Raw genomic sequence first — 9,660 nt, forward strand, 5'->3', positions numbered from 1 at the left:
AAAGTAACACACTAAATCTTAATATAATTACAATTGATATTGTACTTTATAGTATATTATCCATCCATGCATTGCTCCCATTTCACAAGCTTAACAGTGAAGTTATTTTTCATCCACAAAACGATATGATATTTGAATAAGGTGTCACAGAATATCCTATTGTTTATTTTGATTTGTTAATTTTAAGACATACACTAACATAATGAAAATAACATAAAATAGAAATGGAAATACAACGTCAATCCTTAGCATAAGAACATATAGATTAGAACAATGTGTCACATTTAATAACTATCATTATTAGAAAGCTATGGAAGTGGATTGTAATGATTTATGTTATTCCATGCTTGAATCCCATTCCAGTTTTGATCATCGTTCCCCGTGGAGGCTGGATTCATGTTCACTGGTGGTGCGTAATGGTTGTCGAAGAACCATTCCGTCGCCAAACCACCAACACCGCCATCGCCACTGCTGCTAACTTCCTTTCTTGAAGTGTCTAGATTTTGAAATAAAATAGGTTGTAAGCCGGATTCTTTTTGATGTGGCCGCTGATGGTTATTTTCTCCTACATTAGAGAGAATATATTAGTTAATCTTTATCTTTATTATAAGTGGCATATATGATTTCACTGGTTATTTTTGTAATTATATTGATCAACTATTTATTAATAACTAATACAATACAATACAATACGATTATTTCATCCAACTCTCCCGGTTACGGAGGAGAGGATGCATTTACTCAATTGAGCACATTCCAGAATACTTATTCAGTGATTTAGTTCTCCTTTTCAAAAAAAAAAAAAAAAAATACAAAGGAAAGGAAACCTGTTTTCTCTAGTAACGCCCCGCCACCGTTACCACCACCGAAGAGCATCGCCAATCGCTGCTGCTGCAGCTTCCAGTGCAAATCTTGGTTTAAAGAACTCAAAGCCTCTATTGAAGTGAGACTAGTGTTGTGATGAACATTTGTGTATGTAAAATTACCAGTTTCTTGAACATTTGCTGACACATCTCCTGTTTGATTGACATGACTAAACCCTAATGGATCAAGATTCATAAAAGCAACATTATTTGGTGTATTCTCCCCAAAAGAAGATGAAAAGTGGTTAACCCTATGTGGGTAGTTTATCCCACCAAGCTGAAAATCCATCACTGGTGGTGAAACAACATCCAATGATGAATCACCTATGACAAACTTTGAGTGACAAGATTTCGTTTTCTTGTTCTTCCGACAACCGCCACCAATCGGAATGTTTCGCAAGGCTCCACCTTTGGTCCAATACCTTCTACAAGTCTTGCAAAAGTATCTTGGTTGAGTTAGGTTGTAGTTATTGTAGTAGCAAAACTTTGTGTTGGTGGAATCACATCTTGGACACCTTAGGGTTTGCTCCGGTGGCCTCTGGGATGATGTTTTCCGGCCACCACCGGAAGTTTGATGCTCATCTTTTCTAGCTTGTTTTAGTGGTATGTTGATAGACATCACAAAGTGATAAGAGATAATAGGACAGGAAACCCTAAAAGACACTTTTTTAGGAGAGAGAAACAAGAGAGAGAGAGAGAGTTAGGTTGTGGGTGGTTTGAGTTACCTTTGGCAGAGGCAAAGATACACCAAACTCACGGTTTCATGCATGATCTTGGTAGATTGGAGATGGATGTTGATGGATTCTTGTGAACTTCATCAAGGAGAATAAGTGGCTTCAGTTCTTGTATATTTATGTTTCAAGAACTATAGTACTTAAGTTTTAAAGAGTGCATTAATATATAAATCCAACCCACACGAGAGAAAGTGAGAGTAAGAACAAAGAGACTCAAGTACACATATCCAGTGTAAGATGGAACTTCGGTTGTGGGGTGTGGTGGGGATGGAGTACTAGACAAAAGTTTGGACGATGTGAAAGTGACATAACATGCACAAATCGAGTTTTCCACATGTAAGCCCCCACCCTACCAAACAACATCACAAAATAGAAGCTGAGTAATTAATTAAAGAAGGAGGAGAAAGAAAGTAAAAAGTGGGAAACAAGTATAACAACAACAACAAAAAGGGAGTGGACAACAAAAGGAGAAATGTTTAGAAAGTGGTAAGAATATTGTGAATGATATTGTTAAATACATGTAATGGATGCATAGAAATGGAGATGGAGTATATCACAAGGGAAACAAAAATAGGGGCTAAATGTTTATGAAGATTAAGATCCTCTTTATTTAATAATATTTATTGACCAAAACGTCTATAAATACATTACCCATCTTGAACTACTAGCACATTTAGGCCATCTCTAATAGGGACGTCTATTAGAGATCTCTTAATGAATTGAAAGAGAGATATGGGCGGGGAGTATGCGATGAAAGAGATGATGAGAAATTTGTCTCGATGAGCGCCATCAAGAGGGTTTCGTGAGACGGGAAGAGTCGGTGAAAGATTCAAACGTAGAGAAGATAGAGGCCGTCCTACTCTTATAGGATTAGATGCTCTAGTAAATTAAGTTAAAACTTCTTCTTCTTTTTCCAAAACCACTAATTAATTCGCAAGGGGTGTAATATTAACAGAAGAATCTTTACTTACAAAAACCACTATTGATTCAAGTTTAAAATTTATAACATCCTTCCTTGAACTTGTATTTGCTTTATCCAAGACTTCGTCACATATATAGTCATGAAAAATTAACCAATATCAGCTTGATAAATGTATGAACAACATGATTTTGTGATTTCACATACTTGAAGTGGACATCTTTCTTGCTAACCACTCTATCATGAAATGATACTTCGTATTTGTTTTTGCTTCTATCATGAAAAATAGGATTTTTTTTTTTTTTCTATATGCTATGGCTAAGTTATTATCAATAGAACTTTCAGTAGCTTCCCCATGTCACATGCGCCACGTCTCTAATAATCTTCTTAGACATCATGACAAACACATGAAAACTACACCAACAATATTATAGTCAACTTGATAATTTGAGAAATATGGTTAATATAGGTTGATACTTATAAATCCAAGAAAATGCTATATTTCCACGACTAAACATGAAACTCGTGAAACTCTTCCCATCATCAACCTCTGTCACTAGAAGTCCAAATAAAGCACATCTGTAGATGAATAAAATACCCCATAATCCTATGTAACCTTGAAATATCCGATTGGTACACGTAACACCTAATGAGACTAAGACGACCAATTTTATTTATTTATTTATTATTATTGTTATTATTATTTTTATTATTATTATTATTATAATTATGATTATTCTTCTTATTATTATTATTATTATTATTATTATTATTATTATTATTATTATTATTATTGTTATTGTTATTGTTATTATGATTATTATTATGATGATTATGATTATTATTATTATTATTATTATTATTAATATTATTATTATTATTCTTATTATTATTATTATTCTTATTATTATTATTATTATAATTATAATTCTTATTATTATTATTATTATTATTATTATTATTATTATTATTAGTATTACTATTAGTATTAGTATTATTATTGTTATTGTTATTGTTATTATTATTGTAATTGTAATTGTAATTGTTATTGTTATTCTTATTCTTATTCTTATTGTTATTATCATCATCATCATCATCATCATTATTATTATTATTATTGTTATTATTATTGTTATTATTATTATCATTATGATATTGTTATTGTTATTATTATTATTATTATTATTATTATTATTATTATTATTGTTATTATGATTATTGTTATTGTTATTATTATTGTTATTGTTATTATTGTTATTGTTATTATTATTGTTATTTTTATTATTATTATTATGATTATTATGATTATTATTATGATTATTATTGTGATTATTATTATTATTATTATTATTATTCATTTTATTATTATTATTATTATTATTATTATTATTATTATTATTATTATTATTATTTTTATCATTGTAACACCCCCGAAATACCACCTGCGGAAACTCCGCGAGGCGTGTTACACATCAGAGTCTGAGCCACCAATCACATTGAACCATTGATAAATATTTAAATAAAACATGTCATTAATTGCCAAGATTAAATGTCAAACATAATATCAATTCCCAAAGAGTTATATAGCGGAAGCATATGATAATAGTTTAGCAATTGTTTCATAACAAAACTCAAAACCAATGTATCAAGTATAAGTAATCCAATAGCTTCGATCCATGACCACTCCAGCACTCCCAGATAGCAAGCCCATGTCTCGTATTCTAACGACCTGCAAGCATGCAGACAAGTGTGTCAGACGACGCTGGTGAGTTCAAAGTTTAGTTAACGTGTTTTGTTACCAGATGTATGTTAATACGATTCAACGTTGCGATACGATGTTGCTCATAACATGCTAGATACCCTAAGGAGTGTGCCCATATGTATCCGGGGAGTGTGCCCCTTAACAACCCCAATGCTCCTAATCCAAGCATTGGTAATGATCGATCCCATGTACAATAACCAAGACCCAATTACATTGTTTACCCAAGATCCCCTTTCCAAACGTTTACTAGTTGTCCCAAACCACCAGGACGCATGCTTGAGAAATGCAGTGAACTCACCTTGGTTTGCTCGGTAAGATTAACTACTCCCTCACACTTAATCAGTCAAATCCTAAATATTTCACATGTGTTTGATCAGTTGATATTCATGAAGTTGGCACGTACGTGAAATCACAAAGGACAATGCATCGAAAATCATCAAGTAGCAGATTGTACACATTCAAGTTCATATAAGTCATGTATATTACTTAACAGTGGTTAATCAATCCAGTTAACTTCTAACAGAGTTAAATCAGGTTACTGTGCAGAGTATTCGAATTGACGAAACACACTTTGACGAATCACATTTGGCGAAACATACTTTGGCGAATTACATTCTGTTTCGCCAATTGCCCTTGGCGAAACACGACTCTGATTCGTCAACCCCTCCTTGGCGAAACACCCCACTTGTTTCACCGACCATTCCATTTCGTCAACCGGCAGTTACGTCAAAATTATCAATTACGTCAACATGCAGTTACGAAGACTAACACATAAACCCTAACAGCCGTCATACAGAATTATGCGATCATCATCGTACAGCAATCATACGGAGATCTTTACACGACAATCATACAGTTTTCATTTAATCAAGCAGAACCGCACATAACTATTCGAAGCGGCCTATTCATGCGATAATCAACCTTCAAAATCTACTATATTAACCAACCCATACCTTTGAACGATACTAGGAACCAATTCAACAGTAAAAGTCCTAGGTTCTACCGACTCAACCTTTTTATTATCAATACCCAAACCGCGTTTATTAGTTTCACTAGGGTTCATGCATATCATATTACAATTAACAGAGAATTAGAATATAAAATCAAGAATCATGTTTTCCAAATAAGTGAAGATAATCAATCTAAAGATCTCACAAAGATTAAACGCTAACCGTAAAAGATGAAGTAACACTCTATTGATCAAAAGGGCTTCAAGGATTCGAAGTTGCCGTCACAGAGAGTTCTTAGGGTTTCTTGTTTGTCAAAAGACGTTCAACAGAAATGGTTTATGTTACTTATACACGAATTAACGTATTGGGCCCGAACTGGGCTTCGGCGAAGCTGGGCTCGGCGAAACACTTTCTGTTTCGTCGAGTGGTGTGTTGACGAATCAACCTCCTGTTTCGTCGAGATCGAATTGACGGATCAAGCTTCTGATTCGTCGAGTTGATAATGGGCTTTAATAGTATAAGTTTTTCAACAAGTTTCATGTTATACAACCAACACATAATCATGCAAACACGATAGTTTCATCATATCCCCATATATACATTACAAGTCAACAAGTCAAAAAGTTAAACAGTCAAAGTCAACGAAGGTCGAAAACTCGAGTTGTCACATCATCCCCAACTTGAAAGAAATTTCATCCTGAAATTTGATAGGCCATCCAGAACACTATGCGATGCTAATCAGGATGACTGTGCATTTTCCGTGGGTGTCACATCATCCCCAACTTGAATGGGAATTTCGTCCCGAACTTCACTGGTTTCATGAGGTCTAGGATTGCCAGGCTTGGTCCTGTCTTTGGGAAACAAATGTGGATACTTACGTTCCATTTGGTCCTCGCGTTCCCACGTGAACTCCAGACCACGTCTTGAGTTCCAACGAACTCTCACAATGGGTATACGACTATGCTTACGCACTTTAACTTCCCGATCCATAATCTCAATTGGTTCTTCGACAAACTGCAACTTGTCGTCTATTTTCAGCTCTTGAAATGGTACAGCTAGTGTTTCGTCGACCAAACACTTCTTTAACTGTGACACGTGAAATACATCATGGACATTACCCAACTCAGCAGGTAATTCCAACCTGTAGGCCACCTTTCCAATTCGTTCCAGAATTTTGAATGGTCCTACATAACGAGGGTTTAGTTTGCCGCGCTTCCCAAAACGCACCACACCCTTCCAGGGTGAGACTTTTAGCATAACGCGATCATTAACTTCAAATTCCAGAGGTTTACTACGCTTGTCAGCGTAGCTTTTCTGACGGTCGCGAGCTGCGGCCATACGTTCCCATATCCGGACAATATTTTCCGATGTTTCAAGCACAAGCTCCGGGCCTGTGATCTGACTGTCACCCACCTCAAGCCAACAGAGAGGTGAGCGGCATTTTCGTCCGTATAGTGCTTCGAACGGAGCTGCCTTAATACTTGTATGGTAGCTGTTGTTGTAGGAGAATTCTATCAACGGTAAGTGCTTTTCCCATCCTTTTCCAAAGTCGATTACACATGCCCGCAGCATGTCTTCAAGCGTTTGGATGGTGCGTTCGCTTTGACCATCCGTCTGCGGGTGATAAGCGGTACTCATGTCGAGCTGTGAACCGAACGACTTATGCATTGCTTGCCAAAGTTCAGAAGTGAAACGTGGATCTCGATCTGAGATGATAGAAGTTGGTACCCCATGTCTAGAGACGACCACTTTAAGATAAACCGCTGCTAGATGCGAGAATTTGTCTGTCTCCTTGATTGTTAAGAAATGTGCTGACTTCGTGAGACGATCAACAATCACCCAAATGGTATCGTTTCCAGCCTGAGTTCTTGGTAGTCCTGTCACGAAATCCATGGAGATCTGTTCCCACTTCCATGTGGGTATCTCCGGTTGCTGCAGTAGACCTGAGGGCTTTTGATGTTCCGCCTTGACTTTAGCACAAGTCAAACATTTGCTGACGTAAGTTGCTATATGAGCTTTCATGCTAGGCCACCAGTATGTAGTTTTCAAGTCGTGGTACATCTTATCTGATCCAGGATGTACGGAGTAACGTGACTTGTGTGCCTCATCCATTACAAGTTCCTGTAAATCACCACAGAGTGGAACCCAGATGCGTCCGGTTACGTAGTAAGCACCGTCTCCCTTTTGTTCTAGTCGTTGCCTTGAGCCGCGTAAAGCTTCAGCTTGAACGTTCTCTGGTTTCAACGCTTCTAACTGAGCGTTTCGTATCTGGGAAGGAAGTTTGGATTGGATCGTGAGTTGCAACGCTCGTACGCGCCTAGGTGCATTATTCTTTCTGCTGAGGGCGTCTGCTACGACGTTCGCTTTGCCCGGATGGTACTTGATGGCACATTCATAATCGTTCAATAATTCAACGCATCGCCATTGTCGCATATTTAACTCTCTCTGGTCGAAGATATGCTGAAGACTCCTATGGTCGGTGTAGATGGTGCATTTGGTACCGTACAGATAGTGCCTCCAGATCTTCAACGCAAATACTACCGCTCCTAACTCCAGGTCGTGTGTCGTGTAGTTTTTCTCGTGAATCTTCAACTGCCGCGAGGCATAGGCTATCACCTTCTCGCGTTGCATTAATACACAGCCGAGACCTTGAATCGACGCATCACAGTAGACCACAAAATCTTCGGTACCCTCTGGCAAGGACAAAATCGGTGCACTGCAAAGTTTCTGCTTTAACAACTGGAAGGCCTCTTCCTGTTTCGTTCCCCAAGAGTATACCGTGTTCTTCTGTGTCAGCGAGGTGAGGGGTTGTGCGATCTTCGAGAAATCTCTAATAAACCTCCGATAATATCCAGCGAGACCAAGAAATTGTCGCACCTCAGAAGGAGTCTTTGGTGCCGCCCAATTCTTAACTGCGTCCACTTTCGCAGGATCCACATGTATCCCTTTTTCGTTAACGACGTGGCCAAGGAAATGCACTTATCGAATCCAGGAATCGCACTTAGAAAACTTCGCATATAGCTGTTCCCTTCTCAAAAGTTCTAAGATGAGACGTAGATGATGCTCGTGATCCTCCTTGTTCTTTGAATAAACCAAGATGTCGTCAATAAACACTATAACAAACTCGTCGAGATATGGCTTACATACGCGGTTCATGAGATCCATGAAGACCGCTGGTGCATTTGTCAATCCAAACGGCATAACCAAAAACTCGTAGTGTCCATAGCGCGTTCGAAAAGCAGTCTTGGGAACATCCTCTTCTCTAACCCTTACCTGGTGGTAACCCGACCTTAAGTCGATCTTTGAATAAAAACTTGACCCTTGCAGCTGGTCAAACAAGTCGTCGATGCGTGGTAAGGGATAGCGGTTCTTAATGGTTACCTTGTTGAGCTCTCGATAATCGATACACATACGGAATGACCCGTCTTTCTTCTTTACAAACAGAACTGGGCTCCCCAAGGCGAAGAACTGGATCGAATGAAACCCCTATCCAACAATTACTGTAGCTGGTTAGACAATTCCTGTAGCTCCCCAGGAGCCAACCGGTATGGAGCTCGAGCAATTGGGGCCGCTCCTGGCGCCAGATCAACCTGAAATTCTACTTGACGGTGAGGAGGTAACCCTGGTAACTCCTCTGGGAACACATCAGCGAAATCCCGCACCACTGGCAGATCCTCGATCCTTCTTTCCTCAGACTGAGCGTTTGTAACTAAAGCTAACATTGCAGGATACCCCTTTTGTAGATACTTCTGCGCATGCATAGCCGAGATAATACCAACCATCGTCCCACTACGATGCCCTTGAATTAATAATGACTCCCCATCAGGGAGAGGGATACGCACAACCTTCTCCTTACATAAAATCTCTGCTTGGTGCTTAGACAACCAATCCATGCCTACTACTATGTCGAAACTACCGAGCGTAACAGGAAGTAGATCAATATCAAACACTTGACCCACGAGATCTAGTTTGCATCCAAAAAGGACATTCAAGGCTTCTATCGTTTTACCGTCTGCTAGTTCTACTACTTGTTTAACTTCTAAAGGCGTTGGGGTTATCCCCAATCGTTGACTAAACTCTAGGGACACGTAACTCCAATCGGCACCAGAATCAAATAACACAGAAGCAATATGATTGTTTACAGGAAACGTACCGGTGACAACATTGCCGTCATTCCTAGCATCCCCTGCCCCAAGCTGAAACACCCTTCCCCGAGCACCATTACCGTTACCCCCATTGTTGCCATTGTTGTTGTTGTTCCCAGCATTGTTGTTATTCAGGCGGTTGTTGTCGTTGGAGTTTTGATTCAACTGAGGGCAATCCCGCTTAAAGTGACCCTCGTCTCCACACTGATAGCACCCCTTCCTGAAGCCCTGATTCTGCTAGGGTGGTTATCCCTGCTGTCTCTGGTTCTGCTGGTTCTGTTGCTGCT

At 38.6% G+C, this 9,660-nt stretch overlaps 1 protein-coding gene across 1 annotated transcript; it reads right to left on the reverse strand.

Annotated features, from left to right (window-relative positions):
• Positions 1-221: 221 nt before the first annotated feature.
• On the reverse strand, positions 222-1,993 carry LOC110911899 (dof zinc finger protein DOF5.7). Its single transcript, XM_022156552.2, has 3 exons — positions 1,589-1,993; positions 828-1,516; positions 222-565 (listed from the first exon to the last, which is right to left on the reverse strand). Exons 1-3 carry the CDS (start codon positions 1,630-1,632, stop codon positions 309-311), a joined length of 990 nt encoding a protein of 329 aa, XP_022012244.1. The 5' UTR covers positions 1,633-1,993; the 3' UTR covers positions 222-308.
• Positions 1,994-9,660: the final 7,667 nt, after the last annotated feature.

The sequence above is a fragment of the Helianthus annuus genome, chromosome 15 (genome assembly GCF_002127325.2).
Source record: "Helianthus annuus cultivar XRQ/B chromosome 15, HanXRQr2.0-SUNRISE, whole genome shotgun sequence".
Taxonomy (NCBI): domain Eukaryota; kingdom Viridiplantae; phylum Streptophyta; class Magnoliopsida; order Asterales; family Asteraceae; genus Helianthus; species Helianthus annuus.